Source organism: Morus notabilis, unplaced genomic scaffold (assembly GCF_000414095.1).
Source record: "Morus notabilis unplaced genomic scaffold, ASM41409v2 Scaffold414, whole genome shotgun sequence".
NCBI lineage: Eukaryota > Viridiplantae > Streptophyta > Magnoliopsida > Rosales > Moraceae > Morus > Morus notabilis.
In genome coordinates this window covers 111,432-138,543 of record NW_010365171.1, presented here as the reverse complement: position 1 = coordinate 138,543, position 27,112 = coordinate 111,432, and the positions used below count along the sequence as shown (strand labels likewise).

Below are 27,112 nucleotides of genomic sequence, written 5' to 3'. Positions count from 1 at the left end.
GGAGAGTGCATCCTCGGGGGCAGAACCTGAAACTCGGTCCGGGTAGGCGAGGCACTTGGTTAGGTAAGTAATTTGTACTAATTACTTGCTGAAGCCTGTAAAACAGTTATTTTCAGTTATATTTCCTTTGAGAAAAATGATGTGAGGTTCCGGTTGTTTTGTCAGGACTGAATGTCTTATTTTATTTACTTATTCATTTATGTATTCCCTCGCATATTTATTATAGCGTTTATTTCAAATTATATCCTACTGGGCCTTTCGCTCACGTTTTATGTTTTAAATTTACTAAACCCCTCCCAGGAGATTCTAGGAGCGGTGCACAGTAGCTGGATATTTGCTACGGAGCAGCTGAGTTGTGCTGCTGTTGGAATCAAGTGAGGATCGTGGACATCCTCTTGGAAAAATGTAAGGAATTTGAGAAATTCTATAAACTTATATAATATTTGGATTTACTAGACTGTGGTTGATGTCTGTTGTAATGATTATTTACATGAGCATATATGTACGATACTGTATGTCCTGTGGGGTGGAGCCCTGTGTGTCAGAGGCTCCGGGATTCTGTAATGTAATTTATTCATATTTTAATGCAGTTAAGTGTGGGGCCCGGTTGAAAACTTATTTTATTAATTCAAAATCGAGCTCCACGTCACCCACCCCGTTTGGGGGGCGTGACCCCTACTCTATAATTTAGAGGTCACTATGAGCCTCCTTAGTTTCATACTTATCGTAATGTTCTGATTTTGAGATAAGCGGTTCGTGGTATGATGATATGATCCTTTGTTCGGAAAAAAAATTAAAAGAAAAGACTATAGAAAAAGCGAAAGGCTATTAACTGCAAGTTTTTATGGAAATAAATCACAATAAATATATTTAAAAAAAAAACAGCATGCAGAGCCTCTTCATCGTGTATTTATGCTACCGGAATTAGTCTTTAGTTAAAAGAAGAAAAAAAAAAAAACTACTGGAATCAATTTTTAGATATTTTCTTAAGAATGTATATTTCGTAATTCGAAATCAGCAAAATCATAGGAAGAATAATTGTAGATTTAACTATTATATAGACATATATATTTCTTTTGTAAGAGCAAAATTAAGTATTATTCATCAGCTAGCAATGTATCAAAAAGAAAATATTAAGGGGTATAATAATCAAACAATGTCGAAGGCGAAGCTTTTATTTATTGGTGTTAAAATTTTTATATTTTATTGGGTCTGGAATAGATAACGGGCCTTCAAAATTCAGCCCAATAGAAGCCCAAGCATGGGTCAAGAGTATTAGGGTTTTATTTCCACTGAACCCCCTCTATAAGAGCAAACCCTACCGCCTCCATCGTCTTCTCTGACGAGGCAAATCATAAACCTTCACTGAGGCTCAACCTTCTCATTAGCCGCCAGCCATGGTACCTCTTCTCTTCTTCAATGCTCATTTCTTCTCTTACTCTCATCATTATCTGTTCATCTTCTTCATCTTCACGGTTTCAAATCTCATAATCTTCATTTTTTTTCTTTGAAATTTTCAGGTGAAGTACTCCAGGGAGCCCGACAATCCCACCAAGTGTGAGTTTCTCATTCAATTTTTCTTCATTGCGATTCTTTTCATCTCCCATTCGATATTGAGTTCTGTGATTCATTTGTTTTTTTTTTTTGGTTCCTTTTCCAATTTGATTTCAGCATGCAAGGCTAGGGGATCCGACCTCAGAGTTCATTTCAAGGTATTATTTGTGATCCTTTGCTTGGTTGTGAAGTTTCTTTGGTTCTTTTAGATGCGGAATTATTTTTCATTTCTTTGAGATTTGTTTGTGATTGTTGAACCTGATGAAAAAAAGCAGGGGTCTATTGCCCTCTGTGAATCGGCCTCTCGTAAGCGTCAGGGAAATCAATTGAGCATTGTTATTGGGTGAACCTCTGTTATGTTCTTTGTGGGCTGTGGCTTAAGGTTCAGTAAATGATGCAACATTTTGTGTAGTTCCTTAGTTTTTCTAATTGTTTTTAGCTTCTGTGTTCCTTGATCGTTTTGTGATTTGGCACTTTGTGTGTCTCTTTCTTGATAATTTAGTCCTTGAATTCACAAAGTGCTAACAATTAACTTTTAATTAATAATGCTGGTTAAGATTTTGATGGAATGCCTGTAATTTTTCAACCTGGTGATAAAAGCAGGGGTCTATTGCCTCTGTGAATATTGGCCTCTCGTAAGCATCAGGGAGATCATTCTGCTTTGTTATTGGGTGAACCTTTGTCATGTTCTTTGTGGGCTGTGGCTCAAGGTTCAGTAAATGATGCAACATTTTTTGTTTTCTTGTTGCCTAGTTTTTCATCTTGGACTTGTTATTTGACGTTTTTAAATTGTAATCTGATGAGAAGTGAAAGTAGGGGTCGATTGCCTTTGTGAATTGACATTTCAGACACTCGGGGAAATAATTCTCACACTAAAAATTACCAGTTTCATTTTATCACAAATCTTAAAATGTTGCTTTGGATATTTTAAAACCTGACGCACCGCTCACGGCTTGTGTTGCTTCTTGCGAATCCGGCTTGTTTGCATCAGGAAAATTACTTCATTGTTATTGGTCAATCTGGTCCTCCTGTAGTTTGGTCAGCCTCAGTAGTTTTCCATGACTGGAATGGGTCTGTAACAATGGCAAATTTGTGTCCATGTTTTTGTATTTTTTTCATATTATTGCATTTTTTATTTTGTACTGGTGTTTCTGTGCATGGTGTCCGGTTTTTCCTAATATTTGTTTTTTTTATATGGTCCTCGTGTACATTACTAGGTTTTTAGCTACACTAAAAATACCAGTTACATTTCATCCCAAATCTTATACATTGCTTTTGATATTTTAGCACCTGATGACTGTAGCCAGGCGTATTGCCCCTCGTGTGAATTCAGCTCTTTATTTACATAAGTGAAATGTACTTCCATTGTTATTGGTCAACGTAATCAGCCCTGTAGTCTGGTCAGCCTCAGTAGTTTCCTGTGACTGGAATGGGTCTGTAACAATGGCACATTTGTGTTCAAATCATTTTTTTTTGTTGAACTTTTTGTCCTTCCTTTGTATTTTTTTGTTTTTTTTTTTTTTTTTGCATGACTCTTTACCACACTATAATCTGCAGTTTTGTAAAGTAATTAATGACTTAATATTTTTATACTTTTCAACTGCACGTCCTTGTTTTGCTAATGTGAACCCGGCTCTTCTCATCATAAAACTTATTAACAGGTTATTGGTTAACTTCTGTAGTTTTCTCTGGTTGGTGTGGGTCAGTAATGTTGACACATTTGCGTCAAATTAATTTTTCTATTATTTTCCTTTTTGGACATCTTATTTTTGTTTTAGGAACTTTTTTTCCCCCCGCTTATCTTTAAACTTTGTTGATGAGTTTCCAAAGATAGGTTAGGGTTTATGTTTAACATATTCCATATGTATGGTCATTTACAGAACACTCGGGAAACTGCCTTTGCCATTAGAAAGCTGCCCTTGACCAAGGCAAAGACATACTTGGAGGATGTTTTGGCCCACAAACAAGCCATACCATTCAGACGATTCTGTGGTGGTGTCGGGCGTACCGCACAGGCGAAAAACAGGCATTCCAATGGGCAAGGTCGTTGGCCAGTGAAGTCTGCAAGATTCATTCTTGATTTGCTCAAGAATGCTGAGAGCAATGCTGAGGTACTAATCTTCTGGCCATTTTATTTTTTACTTTTTAATGTTTTATCTGTTCTTAGTTACTTGGTGCTGATAATTTTATTGATCTTCCAGGTTAAGGGTTTGGATGTCGATTCACTCTACATTTCCCACGTCCAGGTCAACCAAGCGCAGAAGCAAAGGCGTCGTACCTACCGTGCTCATGGAAGAATCAACCGTATGTCTCAAATGCTGTACTAGTATTTGATTTTTGGTTATGCCTTTGAATTTGCACCAACTTAAATAGCGTAATTTCTGCCAGCTTATATGTCATCTCCCTGCCATATTGAGTTGATCTTGTCTGAGAAGGAAGAGCCTGTTAAGAAAGAGGTACTTTGGTGATGGTTTATATAGTTATATAATTCTTATGTACTAAAAAATGTCGTGCTTGGTTGCCTTAACCTCTTCTTTCTTTTGCAGCCTGAGACCCAATTGGCAACTAGCAAATCGAAGAAATCTTCGGCTCTGCGCAGTGGTGCTTCTTCATGAGTTCCATTTGTTCAGTTCGACTAATTGAAGGCTTCTCACATTTTTCATGTCTTTCGCTCGTGGAGTTTTTGTTGCGTTTCATAGCATGAAATATCATGTAGACGATTCAGACATCATGTTTTGTTCCAAATTATGTTTAGCTTGATGTTATCCGAGTATTTTTGCTGAATTTTTGGTTGTTAGCCAATTCTAGTCTTTACATATATGTCACAGTTTTTCAACTTTCTACAGTTTTTATTTGAAATTTTGAATTGCTTACTAGGTCGTAATCATTTCTCTTTTTTTTTTAATGGTTTGATTTTTTCTCCAGCTGATAATAGAACGGAAAATCCATTTCACTCTTCTAACTTATTGGTCTATGTAGCATTTTTGCATGCTAGCCATGGAGCAAGGCGCATCTGGGACTTTTGATCTGTAACATCAAAAGCATATAAAGCCATATTTATTTTTATCCTTCTTGAGAGTAGAGATCTGAAATAAATAGATGAACTACGAAGGACTAATGACGGGAAATTTTCCGGTGGGTACGAAAAATAATTAATTGATGTTATGAGTTATTATTAATATTGGTTTAGATTTACCTGCTTAAGTTGATTCTAAGAAGCGAATCAGTTAGGGCTTCTGCACTCAAATTTTTAAAAAGATTTAAACTCAAATTATAATCTTATTTAAGTTCATGTGTTTTTGTAAAATTTGAATTTCAACTTAGTTTTAACTTGAGTTGAAGGTTAAAATTTAAGTTAAATTTTTTTTTTGAACTTAAGTTTTTAAATTAAAACTCAATTAATGAACAATATTTTTTTTATTCTTAAAAACGTTATAATTTTTTCGTTTTAATTTCGATTGAAATGATTTTTTTTTATGTATTCAAAAGATAAATAAAATCTCATCTATATATCTTAATAAATTTTTTTATCACTATTGAATTTTTCATTAAAATATTATTTAAATATAAATTTAAATTTTGACATACTCAAACATAGACTCAAATAGATTTTTAAAAATCTTAACTCAAATTTTATTTGAGTTTGTGTTTGAATTGAGATACAAATATAAACTCAAATTTTAGAGTCTTAACTCAAATCATACTTTACTACATCTTAATTCAAATTAAAATCTGAATTTAAATCACACTAACTCAAAAAAATATAAATGAATAAGCCATTAATAATTTAAAAATAATCCTTATATGATACTTTTTCTGTTTTGTGACTTGCATAATTACCTTTTAAGTACGACGGGAAAAAAAACACATTCTGGTTTAAGAAAGATTTCGTAAGCTTTTTTGGCCTAAAAAAAATGCTTGAGTAATTGAAGTTAATTTTATCTACAAATCTCATACTGTGGGTTTCTTTTTTTATTTGTAAGTGGTGTAAAAAAGAAATAAAAACAAAAAATAAAAAGAAAGTGGTGCTTCGATCTACCACAAATCCACCAATGAGCAGTTCCACCCATTAATGAATTTATTTATTTCCTGGGAATTATTTTTTATTTGTTTTGTTAGAATTAATTTTAAATAGAACTCTAGGAGAAGAGCCACCTGACCAAATATAATTCTACATCACTGCACTTCTGCCAAAGCGAAAAGCTCTTCTTTTTTCACCTCTGCCTATCGTTGCGATTTCAGAGCTCGCCTTCTTCACAGACTACTGGTAAGGTACGCAATCTTTATCTCCATCTCTTTCTCTCTCGCCAAGTTCATTGTGATTTCTTACCACAAATCCACCAATGAGCAGTTCCACCCATTAATGAATTTATTTATTTCCTGGGAATTATTTTTTATTTATTTTGTTAGAATTAATTTTAAATAGAACTCTAGGAGAAGAGCCACCTGACCAAATATAATTCTACATCACTGCACTTCTGCCAAAGCGAAAAGCTCTTCTTTTTTCACCTCTGCCTATCGTCGCGATTTCAGAGCTCGCCTTCTTCAGAGACTGGTAAGGTACGCAATCTTTATCTCCATCTCTTTCTCTCTCGCCAAGTTCATCGTGATTTCTAGTGCCAAAAGCTTCAATGGACTCCCATTTCTTACATCTTTCGCTGACCAATTTTGCGTTTTCTTCACGTTTGGTTAAAGTCGACTAGTTTAAACCGCGAAACGAAAACCGAACCCTAACATTTTCTGTTTGGTTCCCGAGAAACGAAACAATTTCTATGAAATTAACCTTCCTTTTTTTTTTCGCCATACCGAACAGGCGCAATAATCACTATTCCAGCTGTCGTTAATCAGAATCTCCTTATCGCGATCGGCGATCTAGGGTTTGGTTATTTGCGTCAACAATTCTGAATCTTTTTTTTTCCCCCTCTTTCTTCAGATGGATTGGCAGGGGCAAAAGCTCGCGGAGCAGCTGATGCAGATAATGCTATTGGCATTCGCAGTGGTGGGATTTGCGACGGGCTATGTGTTAGGATCTTTCCAGACGATGGTTCTGATATACGCCGGCGGTGTGGTGCTCACCACGTTGATCACCATCCCCAATTGGCCTTTCTTCAATCGCCACCCTCTCAAGTGGTTGGACCCCAGCGAGGCCGAGAAGCATCCCAAGCCCCAGCGCCAACAGCCCGTCACTTCCAAGAAGAAATCCTCTAAGAAATAGGTCTGTTTTTGAGTTGATCATAATAAGAAAAGGAAAACTGACCTTAGCATTTTCGTGGGTTTTAATTCATGGTTTGTGATGTGTCTCTGCTAAAAAAAGAACATCAGTGGATACTGCTTACTATAGTGTACTGTCTTAAACTTTTCCTTCTTAAGAGAATGACTTGGAGTATAATTGCCGATTTCAGTTGTTTTATGTCTTGGTTGATTCTCAAAGGCCCTGCTTAATCCCCCTAATCTTGTCTTTTGGGCAAATTTTGGATTGTGGTTTAGCCTGCCAAATTGTTTGATGGAACAATCAAATGCGTGTTTTTATGTAAAACAGAACGTTGTTGGTACTCCAACGCACAAAATGGCTGACAAAAGGATGCGCTACAATTAGTATAGTTGTTGTGCAAAAGGTTTTAGAATAATGGTTTTGGTCCATTTTAGGTTGCCCCAGAAGAGAATGTCGCCTGTTGTAGGTGGTTGATTTGATAGCCTCTTTGTAGAGGGAAAAGCCTTGTAGTAGGCATGCGAATTTCTCGGTTTATAACTCCCCTTGTAGTTGTTTGTGTTAAAATATAGGGTCATTTGTTACTTTGAGACGCAGTTTGGTGGTACGACAGCCAGTAACCGATGGGCTCTCCCTAGCCGTATAAGCCCCCCTTTTTTTTATTTATGTCCCGTATGAATGTTTATAGATTAAAAACGCTTTTTAGAAAGACTAAGGCCTTTAAGTTAGGTCCGTGACTTAAGAGGAGAAGGTTTTGATTAGGAATTGTAGGACTTGGATTACATAACATTTTCCAGCGACTAGATAGCCAAGGGAAAAGTTAACGTTGTTTCGGATGTATATGCAGTATGCAGGAGAGAGAATATGAAATTCAAGCGCGATATGACGACCTCTGAAATCACTTTTTAGTGTTGAATATACTGCAAACGTACAAAAATTGTGTTTCCATTCCACCAGGAAACAGTACATGGCAGATCAGTTGAGATGTCTTTATGGGATAAGTTCGGGTTGACATTCCTTTCTCTAAACAAAAGGGGGTTATATTAACTATTTACAATGCTTTGACGAACAAACTACCGGTCCTCATTCCCAATATAGCCTGCGATTTTATCACTGTCGTCCTCATCATCCAGGTCACTTAGTTCATCAAGGATGGACTGGTTCAGTCTCTTACGAGATTGTCTCCTATGCTTCTTAATTTCCAACCTTGGTTCAGCTTGTTGAACCCCACCATCTCCCACCTTGTACCTGCAAAAGATGCGAGGCAACTGAGATTCAGTAATTTAATTAATCTAAGCGATGAAGTATGAAAACTATAACATAAGGAAACAACATCTCTGACCTATGTCATCCCTAGGGAGTTCAAGAATTTTAAGAAACATTTTGCAATTATCAAGTGCTTACAAATTGAATCAAGCAAATTAAAAAAATACAAACAGAGAAACAACATTGTCAATATTTGTAAAACTCAACCCTTGAATAGGTTGAACATACCTTACATTACCCTCTTTTTTGGTTCCAAACGTCCTTAACTGAAATTCTTCCCTGATTCTTATCTCATCAAGAAGCTGAAAATAATACGGGTATCTTTCCCAGCCCCCTTTGACAATGCATCCTGGTTCACCTAGATGTAAGCAATCATTGAATGAACATTTTGCAGGCTCGCTGGCATTAAGAATTTTCTGAATCTGAAGAGGAAATAGACAACGTGTCAGTCAAAAAAGGAATATTTTAACTCATGCCAAGAATGTGAGGCAAAAGAAACCAAAGTGATAAATGTAGTGCTAAAGCAAGCAAACCTCTGGGAAAGCTTGTGCTAGAGACTGCTTTGTTACTTTCAACAGACTAGGCTGGTTAAACCCCGGCGTATCAGCAAGACAACCCCCTCCAGATAACGGAAGTAAAGCAACATTACGAGTAGTATGCTTCCCTCTGCCACTTCTTCTTGAAACTTCCCCAACTCGTTGCTCCTCAAAGCATTTACTGCCTAAGATCTGCAAAATAGAAAGTAAAGTACATAAAAACGTTGAAAATCCAATAGCAGCATTCACCTGTGAAAACAAGTAATATGAAAACAAAAGAATCACAAAAGCAATCAAAACTCACAGAGTCAAACCAATTATCTTCCGCATCACGTGGAGCAAGCTGGTCATTTCTTAGAGCATTGATCAGACTAGACTTTCCAACTCCACTTGGACCTACAATAACAGTTGTTTGGTCTCTCAAAATAAATGCAAGGGTATCGAGTCCATGTTTGGATTCAACACTGCACAAGATTGGTTCATAGCCCCAGCTGCTTAGTCTGGTCTTCCATGAAATCATTGCCTGCATATTCCATCATCGGCCACCAATTTAAGAGCTAATATTGACAACCACCACGCAGAGTTCGACGCTTATCACCTAATATGTTCCTCATAGTCGAGATACAATGTTGGGCAAATAAAAGATGGATTGATTTGGTATGCAATAAAACAATAGGACCCCAAGAAAACTCCAATAAGAGTAACCGAATTCAGAAACCCCGTCATACCACTACGCATATTCTAATTCTAACACTATTCAGGTACTCTTTTCCCATTCTGATTACAACATAATTAAAAAAGACACATTTAAACGTGATAACCTTCTAAGAATCAAGCTTAAAGCTTACTTGAGCAGAATAAACCAAAGATTCCACAGAGTAGAAGTACTATATTTTCAAAAGCACTACCATAGTGATCAAACTAATCCTAGTAAAGCTTCAGCTGATCCAAAACATATCCACATAAGCTATGCATCTAATCCTCAGAGTTATTCAAATCAAATGCAGACCAGAAACAAGAATTGTAATAGCGTAGAAAGTAACAATTGAAAAGTAGCTAACCTCTTCGTCAACAAGCTCCGATTTGTTCAAAGCGAGGGTGAGAGGAATCCCAGTGGACTCGGCCTCAACCAAAAACCTAGTAAGCGTGAAAGGCTCGGGCTTCGGCTGATCCATGGAGAAGAGAACGAGAAGATGGTCCACATTCGCCACGGGAGGGTCGAGGATCTCGGACTTCCTCTGAAACACGTTCTCGATCACTCCTCTACGGTCCACCCAATCAATGGCCCCTACCACGACCTTGTCCCCAACCAGAACTCTCCTCCTTATCTTCTTCAGCACCGCCCTCACCACGCACAGAAGCTCAACTCCGATTCTAGAAGAATCGCCCGCACTCTCGGCGTCGAAGTTTCCAGAAGGTTCCTCGGCAGGGCGGGGCTGGACGATGACGCGCATGAAGTTGGCCTGGGCGGCGGCGACGGTGCCGACGGCTTGGTCCTCGGAGAGAAGGGGATTGTCGTCAAGGGAGAGCTCCGGCGAGAGGGAGTAGTAGTCCTTCAAAGTCTGTTTGGCTCTGAGAAGCTTCTTGCTCGGCTGCTGGAGCTTCTTCGAGACGCTGTCCGGGTTCTGAGGCTGCTTGGCAGCGGTGATCGAGAGGCACCGGACGGCTCCGAGGCGGCGGAGGACGCTGGTCAAGGCCGGAAGAGAGCCGGTGTGAACGGCAGCGCGGTGGCGGAGGATGGAAATGGAGGCGATCGGCATGGCGATGGGATGGGAGATTTTAACAATCTTTAGAATAGGGAAATGGAGTGAAAAAAATAAAAAAAATAAAAAAGTAGAGAAATCGGGAAATTTCCAATTTGGGTTCTGTGGAAATGTTTTTTCTTTCGTTTATCCGTTTCTGTTGTTATATGAGGAGGGGGGAGTACGACGAGTAAGGACATGTTTGGGAAATTAAAGAGACGACGCCGTCCAGCACTTTTTCTGTTGCGTTAAAAGGGACAGGCCATTCGCGGAGGTGCCACGTCGCTCTTGCAAATCATCAGTCAAAAAAAAAAAAGACACTACGCTATTGCTAGGAGCGTCTAGAGACTGTTAAGTGATTGTCGTTTTACCGAGAGAGAATGTCGTTTTCTTTTCCTAAATGAGAATTGGGAAACAATGTTGTATTGATAAGACGAAGTTCCAATATTTGGGCTGGTCCAAGACCACGTAAGGAATGAATCATCTATAATCTGGGGGAAAGGAGAGATTCTCCTCGTAATACAGATTTTTATCATTTACTCTTAATTAATATCCTCTATTAGTGTCCTGATAGGCACATGTTTGACGACCACTTGGGCCTATCATCCGATCACTTCACCGCCATATAAGAGTTGATGAGTTTTCGGCCGATGATTAACCTCCAGTCTCTTTGTTGAACAAATCGTGGTTATCTCTTATTCTGCTCGCCACCAAGATCCTACCTCAGCAGATCTCCTTAAACTGTCCTTGAACTCCAGTGTGCCGAACAAGAACTAGGGAGAATGTCACACGCGTAATTATCTATGAGAGATCATCTATACCGTCCATTCATAATATTGTACGACCAGCGTGGATTGGTGACACCTAGAGCCACCCTTAACAAGGCTGTTCGGCTGCACTGTAGGGCATCAGGTAAGTTGTGGGCTTGAACCTGATCCAACAACAAACTATAAATACCCCTTGATCATTTATTGAGTTACGGACAATTTTCTCACCTTACTCTGCCTTTTCCTTCTGTTGTTTGGAGTAGAACAATGACTTGAGCATCAGAGAGTCATTGGTCGGCACCACACCAGTGCCCCGAGACCTCTCAACCTTTTACTTTTATTCTTGCATGATAACCCCGTTATGCTCTCAAACAGAGTAGTTCCAGACATCTAACCAATAATGGCGAGGTGTGTCCGACCACCGTGCGCAGCCTCACGTGGTGTTGTGTCAGATTTGAACATCAACATCCTCTTTAGTCAAATAGCTATTATTGTAAGGGAAAATTCACATTGCCACGTCAAACAATAAATAGGCTCCATGTGGCCATTGTCATGTCACTTAAGACAGCAGACAGGCGTTAACGGTCGAAGGATCGGCTTTTCACCTGATTAAAGCTCAGCTGTTTCAAAGATAAATGCTTGTGGTAATGAGAGAATGGTCGAACACCCCAGGGCCTTTGAAAATAATCCTTGAAGAAACGTTGAATAACAGCAAGCTTGTAGTGAGCAACACCCACGATGGCGGTCGACCGATCAAACAGTTAAGACGGAGATGGTTCCAAAATCTTGTAGACCGACGATGCCATGCAAGGATTGACGAGGACGAAGGCTCTATCTGGACTTGCTGCTCAGGCCTAGCGAAAGCAGAGAGGGTAGCGTGTTCAGTCATCTGACCCAGATCCCAAGAATAGCCCTGAGGCGACAGGAGAGAAATCCCTAGGTTACTTGCGGGCATAAACAAAGTCAGTGGTAGGAAAAATTATTATTAACTTGCTAGCCACCCAAAACGGACCAATGGGAAGTCACATGGCCGCAATTTTGGGCATGGTAGGTAGACAAACGGTCAGAAAAGTATTGTATAACTGCAGTCTAGTTGAGTAGGATAATAGGCTACTTGAGAGCAACCGCGGGGTAACCATTTGCCTTGATTTTCTCTAATATGTAATCTGTGAGATATAAAAGGGGCAAGAACCCAGAGAGAGAGAGAGGATCATTTGAGAGAACTGAGCCCCTTGTAAAAAAGAAGGAAGAAAGAGAGAAATTTCTTAAAATGAACATAGCTCTTGCATTAAGAGTGAACCATTATAATTTATGGTGTTCTTCTCATTTCATTACGTTTCATTCATATTTTGAACATCCATAAAACCCATACACGAATAATTACACTTTACTAATAGAGATTTAACCGGATATAGAGTATTCATTAACACGCGGTTTGGCCGGTAATCTAACCGATTACTAAGCGGTAATCTAGTATATTTTTGTTGATGAAATTTCACTGTCAACAGCTATATTAGTCAAAATGGTATTAATCAAGCGTCAAATTCATGCACTCTAAGAGTAAGTTCAGCAATTTATCTTGCCCAATCTTTTTTTTAAAGGACCTTGCTTAGATAAAAATAAGCCAGGAGATGTAGAGTAGTGAGGATATAAAGATTTATATCCATTTATAAACACTTTTTTTTTCTTTATATACTATATTACAAGAGGCAGGATTTTAAGAGAGAGACGTATTAGGGCACTACACTAAAATTAAGTTAGCAGAGAGCAGATTTCCTGTTTCTATCTTTGGAGTTTTTTTTTCTGACTCATGGATATAGGTACGAATCTTTTTGGGCTGCATGGGCATAGCCATATCAACATTTGTCCAGAAATGAACTCTCTCTAAATTCTGGTAGAAACTTTGCATCAAAGAAAGAGAGTCAGGAGATTTTGTTTTTTTTTTTTTTTTTTTTTTTTTTTTTTTGTAAACCAAAAAAAAAAGGGGGGGAGAAATAGGGAAATAGGCCAAGACTTGAGATGAATTAAAATTAATATGCCAATAATTTACATAAGTTAATAAATAAGTCAAATTACTGTTTTCGTCCATAACTTGTCTGGTCATGAACCATAACTTGATAAGTTATTGTCCATAATTCACGATTTTTGTTAATAACTTATATGAACCATAACTTGACAAGTTTGTCCATAACTTATATAGTTATGAACCATAACTTGACAAATTATGGCCTATTAATTTTTATAACTAAAAATTGACCTATATACTTTTTTAAGCTTTTCATATTGGCTATTTCCTACTATTTCCGAAAAAAAAAATTGAGATATTATCCTAGTCTACCATGTTCAAAGCCCAAGCTTTCATCAACTTGTGAGAAATGGATCCCATTGAGAAAAAGAACCACAGCCCAAGGGATATGCCAATGTTGGGTTATCTACATAAATGGCCACTAATAGCACACTGAAGTGTCCACTATTCCATTTATTTACAAAACTATTTACTATCATACATACAAAGACAATAATATCCTCACATAATGAAAAAAAGTATAAAAATAATGAAACATCAAAATAGGAAAACTTTAAAGAAAATCCTAATATAAAGTATATGATTTTATATGAAGTCAGACAAAATCTAAGAAAATTACATTTAATGAATCCTACCTTATTTAGAAAGGAGAAAGCTTTCAAAAAAATAATTAAAATAAATAAATAAATGCGCCCCTTTTTTCCTCAATTATCATTTTGAAACACACAAAAACATAGGACACCATTTTACTGCGTTTCTCGTCCAAAAAACCTAGAAATTATGAAAATGAAAATCAAAGTCAATATACATAATGAAACACAAGAATTAACGATATTTCATTATTGTAATGATCATATCATTATGATTAAAAATGAATATAACAATATGAAAATCCTCATTACGAAAATGACTAACATAAGTTAAATAATGAAAAATGTAAAAATGTACACAAATGAGGCACAATAATATAAAAGATGTCTCATCATTGTAATGATTATATATTTATCAATAAGAAAGAATATAACAAAATGAAAATCGCCATTATGAAAACAACTTTCATAAGTAAAATAATGAAAAACGTAATGATATACACAAATCGAAATTCATTATCATTAAGTTAATGACACTTTCATAAAGAAACAAAACTTGTACTACAACATAAATACAAAAAAGTATTAAACAATAAACATTTCCATTATTATAACGGAACTACCATCATAAACAAACACAAGAATGAAAACGATATTTCATTGTTGCAATGATCATTTCATTAAGAATGAATATAACAATATGAACTTATTCATTAAGAAAATGACTAAGATAAGTTGGATCATGAAAACGTAAAACTATACATAAATGAAACACAATAACAGAAAATATATTTCGTTATTATAATGATCATATCTTCATCAACAAAAATGAATATAACAAAATAAAAATTGTCATACGTAATGATGTACACAAATAAAATAGGAAATTAACGCGTTGTTTCATTATGGTAATGATAACATCATTATGAACAGAAATGACAATGGCAGTTTGCAATATAATAAAAACAACAACAGACATCCAACGGGCTTATCAAAATCAACATATCCAAACCAAATAAAAACAAAAAACAAAAGACAACAACAACAACAACAGACGTTCCTAATCAAATTAAATGAAATGAAAATAGCGAACACACCAAAATCAAACATCAAACATATTACAACTCCCATTATAGTAACATGTAAATTAATGAAAAAATTGAAACCAACCACAAAAACCAAAATTGTCTATCGAGCGGGAAACACACCAACCAGTAACCACACCAAAACCAACCTTGACTATTGAGAGGGAAACAAACCACAAACAAATCTTCACCTTCCGGAGCAATTGGATAAAAAAAAAAAACTGGGTACAAAACACTCACAAATCACGATAAACTTTTTTTCTCCCTCTATCTTTTCCGTTTGATGTCAAGGCTATCAGGTTTTTCAAACTGAGAGGGAAAACTGGTTATTTAAAAAACACAATCAATAATTAGATTGATGAATTAATCACAAACCAATTAACTGAACCAAAAAAGGGAAGTCAAAAACGCAAAAAAAAAAAAAAAAAAAAAAAAAAAAAAAAAACAGTTAACAAGGGCAAACACGGAATAATACATACCATATAAAATACTAGTGGATATATTTTTGTAGTATTGTATAATAGTAGACACTTTTAGGTCAAAGTCTTCCATAGTGGCTATTTTATGTAATTACTTATGCAAATGTTCGTTAGCATCATAGTTGCATTTAGCTTTGCTCACACGCCATTATCCAATTTCATGCATTATGACCTCTGAACTAGTCAGCAATGGATTTTGTGAAAAAAAAAATGTGTGTGTATATATATATATATTATCATACTCCCCTTGATTCAAGGTTTATAACTTTATGTTTAGTGATGAAATTCAAACCGCATACGTAGACAGGAACATTTGCACTATACAATATGTTTCTTCGTCGTCCAAAAGAAACGTTTCCTTGTCATTTTTAAATTTTTATTTCTGATTCATATCTTATGCGCAATCGCTACTATTGCCGCACATCCTTACAAATCAACTAAACAAATAATGTAACTGACAGGTATACTGCACTTTGTCTTTAAAACTTTTTCCTCTTTCTCTATCAAAGTTGATTAAATTAGTAAAAAAAAAATCTTTTTTCCCGGGTTGAAATTCAATAATTCAAGGTCAACTATGAAGGGGGGGAAAATTCGTAAGAAACTAACAAAAGGCATGGACAACCTTGATAGATTTTTTTTTTGTTTTTTTGTTTTTAATTTCTAATGCCAACTGAATTTGAGGACCAAATTTTCAACAATAAACGGAAATGCTAAATGGAGTATTTATAATTTAAGGAACAAAAGGGTGTAGTTTATCTTATCGTCATTTAAAAAAAAAAAGAAATTGAATTTATCATCATCTGTTTAGTCTTTGGACCAAATGCTCAAGTATTTAAATCAAAAGAAAAAACTATGTCCATTCAGGTGAATTCAATCGCGTCAGACTTTTATGATTCCTTATCCGACTTATCAAGCAACTTACATGAAATTTCATGAACTGATAAGATAAACACCTTTAAAAATCTAGGGCTGCAATAGAAAAAAACCTTAAACCAAATAAAAATTAGTACGTCTTACCAATTCAAAGTTAATATGATATATAAAAGCAAACAAATTTCAAAAGTTTTGTGTACATGCCTCTTCAACATTGCAAAAGTCAGATAAACAAAGCCAACCTTAAAATTGCAAAACCAGAGTTACGAATAAAATACTTTTGATCAGTACTTTGATGCGAGACGGCAATTTTTTTTATTTATTTATTTTTAATTTTTTTTTTTTTAAAGTTTCGTACCACGATAAGAACTGTATCAATGCTTGTATTAAAACGGTTTAATTAAAACAAGGTTTTTATTGAGAATTATGAAGGCAAATCCCAGTATGCCATATGTTTTATAAAAAAATAAAAAAAAATGCATCGCAAATGTCCTTTTCGTGGTTAATTTGCTGCACACTATGTCCAATCTTCAAACTTTCGAAAATATTATTTCCCAATAAAAACCAAATAAATATGCACAAAATTTCTGGTGATTTTTCTAGTAATTCGCCTCTCTCACCTCCAATAAAATACAACAACCAAGAAAATAAAAATGAAAAATAAAAAAAAAACAAGGAACGAGCTTTCAGCTAAGATGATTAAGTATGATTAGCGAACTAATTATGATAGCCTCTGAAAACAGGTAATTGTCATTTAGCTCTAGATGTTCTCCACTATTATAATCACATGCCGACAACTCTACCAATATTTTCTGAAAGACAGGTGTGGCAATGAAATTCAGCCGTTCAAGTCTAAACCAAGGGAGAAATGCCATTCATTTAATAATGCTACGTATAGCAGCAAAATACAGTTAGGTGCAAGATCATTTTAGGCTGTGTTTAGAATTGATCTCATTTTTATTTTTTATGTTTTTTGAGAAAATAAATAAAAACGTTTTTAAAACGACGTTTATCAGAATAAAGACAAAAAATGAAAATGAAAATAATTTTTTAGTTTAATGTAAAATGAGAAATAAATAAAAAACGACTTTTAGTTGTTTTTTATTTTTTATTTTCAGAGAGAGAGAAAAATAGAGACATTAATTTATTTTTTACATTAAAAATAATCTCTTGATAAAATTATTAAACGCATTTTTAAAAATGATTGCTGTATGAGTTTAAAAACGTTTTATTTTTATTTTCATATAAAAAATAAAATTATTTTAAAACGAGTTTTAAAAGCGTGTTTAATATTTTTGCTCTCTCTCCATTTATTATATAAATCCCAAACTTCTTTCACGAATTCTTAAGATGACCTACCTTTCTCGATCGTAATTGAAAAAACGTCCCTATCTCTAGTTTCTATTGCAGAAAAATGTCAAGTTTTAATAGTCTTGCAACTATAATTAATTCCATTATGACCATCATTTTCGGTGATGGAAGAATTTATGATGGTACAAGTAAAAAACATGCTCAAATTTAACAATGATAACAATGATTGATCTCATTGATGATTTATAATACAAAAGTCACGAGTGATTTAATTTAAAAAGGATGAGCTTTGTGTTTCATGCGCTCGTAGGTCTCGTGATTTGAAAATTAGTTGCTTCATTGTAAAATAGCAAAAATGAGCAGTATTGTTGAGAGTAAATCCGTGGGCAAATAATGTGTTTCAAGAAAATTCTTTATTACGTAGGATAATATTTATTTATTTATTCTTTTTTTTGGTGAAATAGTCTTTTATGTGTATTGGAGTTCAACAATATATTTAATTAAAGGTTTGTTTTTTTAGATGATTTAAGTTATAACTTAAATTCTGTGAGAGAAAAACATGCTCGAATTTAACACTGATATGAGTCATTTTACGTAACTTAACAATGATTGATCTCGTTGATAGTTTAAAATACAAAAATCACGAGTGATTTAATTTAAAAATGACGAGCTTTGTGTTTCATGCGCTCATAAGTCTCGTGATTTGAAAATTAGTGACTTCATTGTAAAATAGCAAATATGAGCCAGTAAGAGTAAATCCATGGGCAAATAATAAGGTGTTTCAAGAAAATTCTTTATTACGTAGGATAATATTTATTTATTTATTCTTTTTTATTTTTGGTGAAATAGTATTTTATGTGTATTAAAGTTCAACAATATATTTAAATTAAATTAAATTTAAGTTTTATATGTGAGAGAAACATATTATAATAAAAAAATTAAATTTAAATTTTTATGATAAAAAATATTATAGTAATATGACTTAAATCATCAAGAATATATCCTGATGTGTACGCTGTTGAACTTGAGTACGATAATAACGTTAATTTAGGATGAAAAATGCGCCACATAACAAAGACACGCAAGAGAGATATACATTGTGCAACCTTGAAATACTTACCGTTTAGTTCGTTGATTCGAGTTGAGATATGACGTTATGTGAAAATTTTTTACTATAGTAAAAAAATTAGATGTGACTGTTTTATAAAATTTTTACTGTAACAAAACTCAAATTCTAAAATCGAATCGGTGAAATGACCGTGACCCTATTAAAAAGCCTTTTATATATGAGCACATACACGGCAGACATTCTAGAAAGTATGAAAATGAAAAAGTACTAATTAAGCATAAAGCAGAGTAAGCAGAGCCGTTCAAATTCAGTGGATCACAACAGAACAAAATGAACAAAACATATATAAAAAAAAAAAAAAGAGCACATAAACAATTAAAAAAAGTTTAATGTATGAATTTAAAATTAAAATTAAAATTTATTTTTAATTTATGTATATTTTTTTATAAAAAATATATTATATTAAATTTGCATAAAAGTTTAAGAGGTGGTGCTGCTTCTATCACACTGCTTCAATTGCACATGCGTCCCTTCCACGAAAATGGTGACCCGTCCAAGATAAGAAGGCCCTGCCCATAACGGTCAGGATAAGCCATTCAATCCGGCCGTCCATCCCCCTCATCTGCCCTAATTGGGTCCCACCAATGATTTACGACTCAGAGATCCAATGGCTTACCTCCGCCGCCATCAATTTCGACCACCATACCTAGTTATGATAGTCGTCTACAATTGACCCAAAAGGCAACACATATACAAGTCGATGACGTTATAACCATTTATCCTTAATTTTTTTTATTTTTCTCTCTTTTAAAGGAAATAAATCACACCAGCTATCACCTTCACCAGCTGCACCCAAACTTCGTATTCACACCAAAACCAATATATATATATATCTTTTTTAAGGGATAATCTATTGATTAGCTGTATTGGTCACGTCTCACGTGCAACGGAAGAATATATAGTAATTTTTGTACCACAAAGGCCCAAGAGTAACATGTTTAAAGTCTCGTTCACCTCGCGGATTTGAGTTTTTAATTTGAATTGAGATGTTACATTATTTAAAAATTTTTTACTGTAGCAGAAAAAATTAAATGTGACATTTTCTAAGTATTTTTTACTGTAAAAATTTAAAATTAAAAATTCAAATTGATAAAATAAATGAAACTTCATAGGCATAACGTGGTTGTTTTAAGGCTGTGTTGATGGGTCAGTTGAAGCCACGCACGTCCACCCAAATTTGAAATTGCTGTGTCTGAAAGTACAAAATTCCACGTCCAACATTTCAGGATTTTTATTTCACAAACCAAACACATGGCCGGGTTTGAACTACAAGAGGTCAACTATAAGTTGTGGCTGCCAATAGTAATTAACTTGTCGTTTTATTTATTCTGAAACTGAGTGTCTAATGAATCAGAAATATATTGGGTGCGTTTAAAATTTATTTTAAAATGATTTTATTTTTTATATAAAAATGTGTTAATTTATAAATTCATCTTAAAAACGTAAATTATTAAGAAGTTGACTAATAATAATTTTATACTTTAACACTCATTTTTATGTGTGGACTGGACAATGAATAATTATGTAGATAAATTAATTGAAAAGACCAACACGTGAATATTTAAACCTGAGATATATTAAAAACTCAACACATTATGACAATTTTAAATGGGGATAAAGAGTGCAATTACGGAAGTTTGAACTAATGACTCCCCTCTCTGGTACTATGTTAGTTTATCAATCAATCCCAAAAGCTTAAACTATTAGAAAGTAGGCCAACAATAGTTTTATACTTTAACAAAATGTTTTCAATTTCAGATATAAATTATTTTTGAAAATGCATTTGGTAGTTTTATCAAGAGATTATTTTCAGTATAAAAAATTTATTAATGTCTTTCTTTCTCTCTGTGCTCGATAGAGGAGAAAACGGAAACAAAAAATGAAAAATGACTAAAAGTCATTTTTCATTTATCTTCCATTTTACACTAAACTAAAAAATCATTATCATTTCTATTTTTTGTCTTTAATTGTGTCAAACGTTATTTCTCTCATGTTTTCATTTTTTCTTTCTCAAAAAACGTGAAAAACAAAAATAAAACCAATTCCAAACATGTCCATCTTTTCTGTTGTGACGATTGTGTTCTTAAAGACCATAGAATCTGTTGTCTATTCGACCCCAAATGTTAAGAGTTATAATCGAGAATATTCTAAGTTCCTGTTTGTTTTGCGGATTTAAGTTTTTAATTCGAATTGATATTTGACATTTTCTAAAAATTTTAACTGTAGCATAAAATATTAGGTGTGATATTTTATGAGAGTTTTTTAACTGTAAAAACCTATGACTTAAAACTTAAATTGGTGAAATGAACGAGACCTTAAATATTCTGTTATAATTGGTTATAGGATTTTGGACTTTCTATTGTCGCCTGGCAATTATCTTGCCAGATTATAGTTTAGGAACACGACTAGTGGTGGCACAGGTACCAGGCATTTAGATCCGACATTGTTTTTGTGTTTAAGAAGTTCCATGTTAGTTTGAGAAACAAAATAGCATTTCGTGGACGAAAATCGTTCGGTACGTTGATGGCTAAACTTTTATGGCCAGCGACAGAAAAAGATAGTTACACAAATTCGATTTGATGGCCGAATAGACAACGGAATTTGTGTCGTTTTTCTCTTGGTAAATTGATCATCCAGTGAGAAATATTGGCCATTCGTTTGACATATTTTGTGTGTACTAAATTTGATATAGATTCTTAATTCAAACTATAACTCAAAATGTGTATATTTAAATTAAAATTTTAATTTAAATCATACTCAAAATATTTTAATTTAAATTAAAATTAAAATTTAAATCACTCAAAAAATACAAATGGAGAGCCATTTATTTCTCAAAGGCAATACATCTTTTCTATATGGGATAAATCCATAAAGCATGAATTAACAGTGTAGGTGTGCTTTGAACAAAAGGACAAAAATATCACGTGTTAGAAAAAAACAATTCTCACCGGCTGCAGGCAGCAACTAAAACAAAATATAAACTTTTTTTTTTTTTTTTGGCGGAAAACACAAAATATAAAATTTACTCTACAGAAAGGTCACAACTCACAAGTGATCCCAAGCCTACAACTTTTTTTTGTTTTGTTTTTTTTTTTTTTTTTCCTTCACAAGAGCCTTCCTACAGCCGAGCTTTCCCACCTATTAATCCCATCGTCATATTGAATCCTTTATCATACCACAATCCAATCGTGCGACGCGGATCGTGTGCAGAAAATTATAAGGTGTGTTTAGAATTTGTTTTAAAATAATTTTATTTTTTATATGAAAATAAAAATAAAAATATTTTTAATTTTAAACAGAAATTATTTTTAAAAATGCGTTTAGTAATTTTATCAATAGATTATTTTTAGTATAAAAAAATCTATTAATATCTATATCTTTTTCTCTGCTCGAGAGAGGAGAAAACGAAAATAAAAAAATAAAAAAACGACTAAAAGTCATTTTTCATTTCTCTCTCATTTTACACTAAATTAAAAAATCATTTTCATTTCTGTTTTTTGTCTTTATTACACCAAACGTCATTTTAGAAACATTTTTATTTTTTCTTTCTCGAAAAATGATAAAAATAAAAACGAAATCAATTTCAAATACGGCCATATGGTCTCAGGATTTCCCTATATATATATTAATATCATGAGACTTTCTCTTGTGTTTCTTATTTTTTAGGAACACTGGTGTTATTTATTTATCAACCGTCAATTATGTATTAAATTTGATTAAAAGTCAAATAAAATTAAAGGTAATACAAATACGACGACTGATAAATAGAAAACACCGATATTTTAAAAAAATAGAGAATACTAGAGAAATTCTCTAATATCATAACAAAAAACTGAAAATATCCTTAAAAATTAAGACTTTCTCTGGTAGGCTGTTGATAGTGTGGGTGAGTGTTAAATTGAATTAAAATCACATTAAATTAAAAAAATACAAAATATATGATTTTAATATAAATTTAACCACTAAAAAGTAAAAAACTCCCCTAAAAATTTGTTAATTTATTTTTCTCATTTTTATTTCGGGAACTCAACCGCAATAGACATATATATATATATATATATATTTCTCTCTCCCTGTCCTCCTCACCTCACCGGTTAGGAGGAAATTTCTTTCTGACGTGGTCGGGCTCTGTCAACTCTATCCTTCTCGTTCCCATCCCTACTCTTTCGGGTCTTATTATAAATCCTCATTTACTCCCATCTCAAGCCTTCAAGCATTATCCCTATCCGGTTCGCTTACAAGATCTTCTCCAACTTTAGCATTTTTTTTTCTGGATAATCTCCTATTTTTCAGGTAAAGATATTTCTTTTCCCTTTTTAACCTTTCCAATTTCTCTATTGTTTCTGTTTTTATGGGGTTTCTGCTTGTATATTTTAGCTCGAGATCTATAACATTTCCAAATCAAAATACTCTTCCCTGGAGTTCTATCTTCACTTTTGCGATTTTTTTGGGTTCATTTTCGTGATTTTGTCATAATCTGGTTTATACTTGTACTGCTTGAGCTAACAATGGGCGTGGAATTTCTCTTTCATTGTAAAGTATTTGTATTCTCAGATCACAAAACTTAACAAAGGTAGCTATAAAAGTTTGGATCATTGTTCAACATTTTTGTGTTGCCGTAGACTTGGAATCTGATAATTAGATCTTTGATTTACTATCTAAAAGTGGTTTTAGTTTTAGTACGCACGAACTGAGATTTATGTATACCAGCTAGCTTATGAAGTTGTGTTTTTTTTTTTCCTTCGCTGATGAGAGATTTCGCTTCTTGTTTCTTTGTCTTTTACTGGAATAGGATTGGTATTGTCTAACATAGTTTGACTTCAGACGCTTATGTTAACGGTTCATATTTTCTGTTCTATCATTTCTTGATTAATTTTATTGATTTCCGATATGCTTGTTTTTTGTTTTAAATTCCGAATTTTCTGAATGGATTTTAGATCGACTTAACTTCAAATTTGGAGATTGATGATATACTATTCGCTTGTGTATTGGTAGCTGAATTTTTTAACTGAAAGAAGAGCACGGTGAGATTAATAAAATCACTCCTTTGAAAACATAGTCAAATGTCATAATTTTAGCTCGTCCTACCAATTTTGTGGATAATCCTGTTATTTCTATCATAGTATGGCGATCACTGAGTTGATTTTTTATTTTTCTCATGGATGAAAGTATAGGTGAAAATGGATGTTTCAGGTGGCTAAAACCAGGTTATATGGCATTGATAGGTATGATTTCTGAAACCTCTCAAAGTCCATGACTATAAATAAGGTATATTGCCTTTTTGTGTGTATATATAGTTATGCAGTATTTGTTTTTGTAGATATTTGGGAAATGTGTGGAGGAGGATTCGGTACTAGCGGCTTAAGAAACATTCCGTGTAAAAGAACAGGGAAAAATTATTCTAAGAGCAGAACCTGTGGTATGGAATTTGAATCAGACTGGACAAAACACGAGAAATCGATGGCATTCACCGGTGAGGTGATCCGTTCTGCAACATGTTTTATGCCTTGGTCTTGTAAAATCCCTATAGGTGATGGCTATCACGAATTCCTTTAATCAAAATTGTCATCGTAAATTATTGATTCATCGTCTGAGTTGTATTACGGATCAAGGACGAGGAAGCGTCTATTGATCTAAATGCCTCTTGATCTAATTACCTGCTCAATCCAGAAAATGCCAGGTGTTGTGACTGAAAAAAAGAGATTTAGAGAACCGATTATGAGTTTATTTGATTCACTCAAACAGGATGCTTTAGTCCGCTCGAAAAGTTATTCTAGTTTGGCTTCTCAACTGCCAGACGATTATAACAGCCCCATTCTTCCTGGGCTGCCCGACGACGTGGCAAAATTGTGCCTTGCGCTCGTACCTCGTTCCAACTTCCCAGCTATGGGTGGTGTGTGCAAGAAGTGGAGGTCCTTTATTCAAAGCAAAGAATTTATCACTGTGCGGAAGTTAGCCGGGGTGCTTGAGGAGTGGCTTTATATCTTAACTATGGATGCTGAAGCAAAGGAGAGCCACTGGGAGGTTTTGGACTGCGTGGGGCACAAAACTCGTACTCTTCCTGCTATGCCTGGTCCGTCTAAATCTGGGTTTGGTGTGGTTGTTTTAAATGGAAAGCTTCTTGTGATGGCGGGCTATTCAGTGATCAATGGAGCTGTGTTTGCATCGCCAGATGTTTATCAATATGATTCTTGCCTAAACAGGTTTGTTCTCTGTTATTGCTCTGCACGACTTGGGAGTTCATTTCTTCTTTAAAATGCATCTATATGAAATTTACATATTCTATTCCAAGTTTCATGTTGCTTCTACCAAGAGAGGCCAAATCAAGCACGCATTATTTTGCGAGTTTTGTGAGACATTATTTTTACTTGCAGCTGGAGCAAATTAGCAGACATGAATATTGCTCGATATGACTTTGCTTGTGCAGAAGTGAACGGAATGGTTTATGCAGTTGGAGGCTATGGGATGGACGGTGATAGTCTATGTAGTGTTGAGGTGTACAACCCCGAGAAAAATAAATGGGAGCTTATAGAGTCTCTTCGCCGCCCCAGGTGGGGTTGCTTTGCTTGTGGATTCGAAGGAAAGCTGTATGTTATGGGTGGAAGGTCGAGTTTTACTATTGGAAACTCAAAGTTTGTGGACGTCTACAACCCTGAGAGGCACACTTGGTGTGAGATGAAAAAAGGCTGTGTCATGGTCACTGCTCACGCCGTGGTAGGGAAGAGGCTTTTCTGCATGGAGTGGAAGAACCAGCGGAAGGTCGCAATTTTCAATCCGGTAGACAATTCGTGGAAGATGGTTCAGGTCCCATTGACGGGGAGCACTAGTATCGGTTTTCGATTTGGAATATTGGACGGCAAACTCTTACTATTCTCACTGCAGGAAGATCCTAGTTATCAGACTCTGTTGTATGATCCGAACGCAGCCCCCGGGTCAGAATGGCAGACTTCCCAGATCAAGCCTTCTGGTTCATGCTTGTGCTGTGTTACAATCAAGGCTTGAAAGCCCGGATGCTAGTTTATCTCTATATTTGCTCAAGGTCTTGGATTGACCAAGAGAACTTTTATTCATACTTCATGTTTAACCTTTTAGTGTTTCAATTTTCTTTTGTTGCGTAATTTGGTTTGTGGATACTCTATAATAAACGTTTATCGCCTTTGGTTGTAAACTTATATGATTGGAATACTGGATAAAGTATTCTTACCTAAAGAGAGCACCGTTAGCTTTCATGTTTTAGATTCTCTCATTTTTCTTTCCGTCGAAGACTAAGGTAAATTTTTTCTAAATTAATATTATTGGCAAAGTAACATCAGATCTTAAATTCAATTCAAACAGGCAGTAATGGATTATGAATTAAAAAGGATAATTTGAATTATTTAAATTGAATTAAATAGTTCAATTATAATTTTTCTGCAGTACATCCTAGTATGGTGTTTCATAAGGCTTTGGCTCGGGGGATATAGAAAGAAATTTCAGTTTGAAAATAATAAAATCAAGGGAATATTTCTAATATAATAAAAAAGAGAGGAATATCAAGGGAATATCAAGGATTTGTGACGTATGAAATTTCAATGTTCAATTTTCTATTGTCTTAAAAACCTTTAATTTACTAGATTCTCAAAAACAAAAAAAAAAGTTCAATTTACTTAAAAGATTGTACAATTCTTTAGCGGAAAAATGTTAAAATTAGTTCTTGAAATTACTCAAAAAAAAAAAATCATGAAAAATTACTGGAAAGGTTAACAAAAACTAAATTAATTGATTAAATATTTTTGATTAATTAATTGATTGATTATTTACTTTATTCTTTTTTAAAGAGAAATTTAGAGAAATGTCCTTGGAGGTGCATAAAGATTTTACTGTGTTTTTTAATACTATAAAATTTATTCCCATACTTTCTCCTTTTATATACTAACTTGGACGTGTAGCCTTTAAAAAAAAAGTATATAATTAGACTAAAAAAGTGAATTAGGGTAAATTTTCTGATTTTCTCCTTTTTAAGTTTTTTTGATTGGAAATTTTTGTTGTAAAAATTATATTACATGGTATGTTTAGAGGAGTATAATTCAAATAGAACAATTTTGTAAAACTTTAAGATCAATTGACTACTTTTTTAGAATATTCAAAGAATAACATAACTAAGTACCAATGATTATAGTTATTTTTATATTTCATAGTACAAAATTATTAACTACAAAATTATTAGGGCTCTTTACACATATAATAAAATTGTTAGATTAAATGGTAGAGTTTAAATATTAGTAAAATTTTTAAAATATTACAAGAATGATAGCATTTAATATCACTAAAATAATGAATATCACTATATAGTATAAAATATAGTATCATTATGATAATGATTATGTCATTTTTGTTATGTATTTATAATATTATGAAAATTTTGTTAAATTTTCACCCAAATATGAAATTTTGTCATGTAATTATCTGCGTGTTACACCAAGCCCAGATCAAGAGAGCACAAAAGAAGCCCACTATTTGAACTGAAGGCCGAACACAAAAACTAGTCAAAATCACTAAACGCGCC

The 27,112-nt window shown here is 34.1% G+C and overlaps 4 protein-coding genes and 2 non-coding genes across 11 annotated transcripts; 5 read left to right on the top strand and 1 right to left on the bottom strand.

The window, feature by feature from the left end:
• The first annotated feature begins 1,304 nt into the window (after positions 1–1,304).
• LOC21388936 (60S ribosomal protein L17-2) lies at positions 1,305–4,393 on the top strand. Its single transcript, XM_024171831.1, has 7 exons — positions 1,305–1,400; positions 1,521–1,557; positions 1,672–1,712; positions 3,435–3,665; positions 3,756–3,858; positions 3,943–4,010; positions 4,101–4,393. Exons 1-7 carry the CDS (start codon positions 1,398–1,400, stop codon positions 4,167–4,169), a joined length of 552 nt encoding a protein of 183 aa, XP_024027599.1. The 5' UTR covers positions 1,305–1,397; the 3' UTR covers positions 4,170–4,393.
• LOC112093433 lies at positions 1,820–1,959 on the top strand. The gene has a single exon (XR_002903047.1). It is a non-coding gene; the product is annotated as a small nucleolar RNA snoR74 (small nucleolar RNA).
• On the top strand, positions 2,148–2,287 carry LOC112093434. Its single transcript, XR_002903048.1, has one exon. It is a non-coding gene; the product is annotated as a small nucleolar RNA snoR74 (small nucleolar RNA).
• A 1,307-nt stretch (positions 4,394–5,700) lies between the features above and the next one.
• On the top strand, positions 5,701–6,950 carry LOC112093430 (probable signal peptidase complex subunit 1). Of its 4 annotated transcripts, none has more exons than XM_024171835.1 (2): positions 5,701–5,826; positions 6,488–6,950. In XM_024171835.1, exon 2 carries the CDS (start codon positions 6,488–6,490, stop codon positions 6,767–6,769), a length of 282 nt encoding a protein of 93 aa, XP_024027603.1. In that variant the 5' UTR covers positions 5,701–5,826; the 3' UTR covers positions 6,770–6,950. The 4 variants fall into 4 exon arrangements, with proteins under 4 accessions (XP_024027603.1, XP_024027606.1, XP_024027605.1 ...); XM_024171838.1 differs by having other exon boundaries at positions 5,766–5,821; XM_024171837.1 differs by lacking the exon at positions 5,701–5,826 and adding an exon at positions 5,998–6,109.
• A 742-nt stretch (positions 6,951–7,692) lies between these two features.
• Positions 7,693–10,429, bottom strand: LOC21388935 (small ribosomal subunit biogenesis GTPase RsgA 1, mitochondrial). The gene is made up of 5 exons (XM_010107493.2): positions 9,627–10,429; positions 8,870–9,088; positions 8,563–8,757; positions 8,258–8,451; positions 7,693–8,011 (listed from the first exon to the last, which is right to left on the bottom strand). The coding sequence occupies exons 1-5, from the start codon at positions 10,323–10,325 to the stop codon at positions 7,837–7,839; spliced, it is 1,482 nt and encodes a 493-aa protein (XP_010105795.1). The 5' UTR covers positions 10,326–10,429; the 3' UTR covers positions 7,693–7,836.
• Positions 10,430–22,673: 12,244 nt separating this feature from the next.
• Positions 22,674–25,836, top strand: LOC21388934 (F-box/kelch-repeat protein At1g67480). Of its 3 annotated transcripts, none has more exons than XM_010107492.2 (4): positions 22,674–22,860; positions 23,742–23,792; positions 23,888–24,770; positions 24,942–25,836. In XM_010107492.2, the coding sequence occupies exons 3-4, from the start codon at positions 24,205–24,207 to the stop codon at positions 25,567–25,569; spliced, it is 1,194 nt and encodes a 397-aa protein (XP_010105794.2). In that variant the 5' UTR covers positions 22,674–22,860; positions 23,742–23,792; positions 23,888–24,204; the 3' UTR covers positions 25,570–25,836. The 3 variants fall into 3 exon arrangements, with proteins under 3 accessions (XP_010105794.2, XP_024027593.1, XP_024027594.1); XM_024171825.1 differs by having other exon boundaries at positions 23,737–23,792; XM_024171826.1 differs by lacking the exon at positions 22,674–22,860 and adding an exon at positions 23,489–23,591.
• Positions 25,837–27,112: the final 1,276 nt, after the last annotated feature.

Bases quoted from the DNA above. Each gene is read 5' to 3' on its own strand.
- LOC21388935 (XM_010107493.2), bottom strand. From the start codon at position 10,325: ATGCCGATCGCCTCCATTTCCATCCTCCGCCACCGCGCTGCCGTTCAC. The intron at 9,089-9,626 runs GTTAGCTACTTT...TGGAATATGCAG, and splicing joins CGGAGCTTGTTGACGAAGAG to GCAATGATTTCATGGAAGAC. The intron at 8,452-8,562 runs GTTTGCTTGCTT...TTTCCTCTTCAG, and splicing joins TAGCACAAGCTTTCCCAGAG to ATTCAGAAAATTCTTAATGC.
- LOC21388936 (XM_024171831.1), top strand. The intron at 1,558-1,671 runs GTGAGTTTCTCA...ATTTGATTTCAG, and splicing joins GCCCGACAATCCCACCAAGT to CATGCAAGGCTAGGGGATCC. The intron at 4,011-4,100 runs GTACTTTGGTGA...TTTCTTTTGCAG, and splicing joins AAGAGCCTGTTAAGAAAGAG to CCTGAGACCCAATTGGCAAC.
- LOC21388934 (XM_010107492.2), top strand. From the start codon at position 24,205: ATGCCTCTTGATCTAATTACCTGCTCAATCCAGAAAATGCCAGGTGTT. The intron at 24,771-24,941 runs GTTTGTTCTCTG...TTTTACTTGCAG, and splicing joins TATGATTCTTGCCTAAACAG to CTGGAGCAAATTAGCAGACA.
- LOC112093430 (XM_024171835.1), top strand. From the start codon at position 6,488: ATGGATTGGCAGGGGCAAAAGCTCGCGGAGCAGCTGATGCAGATAATG.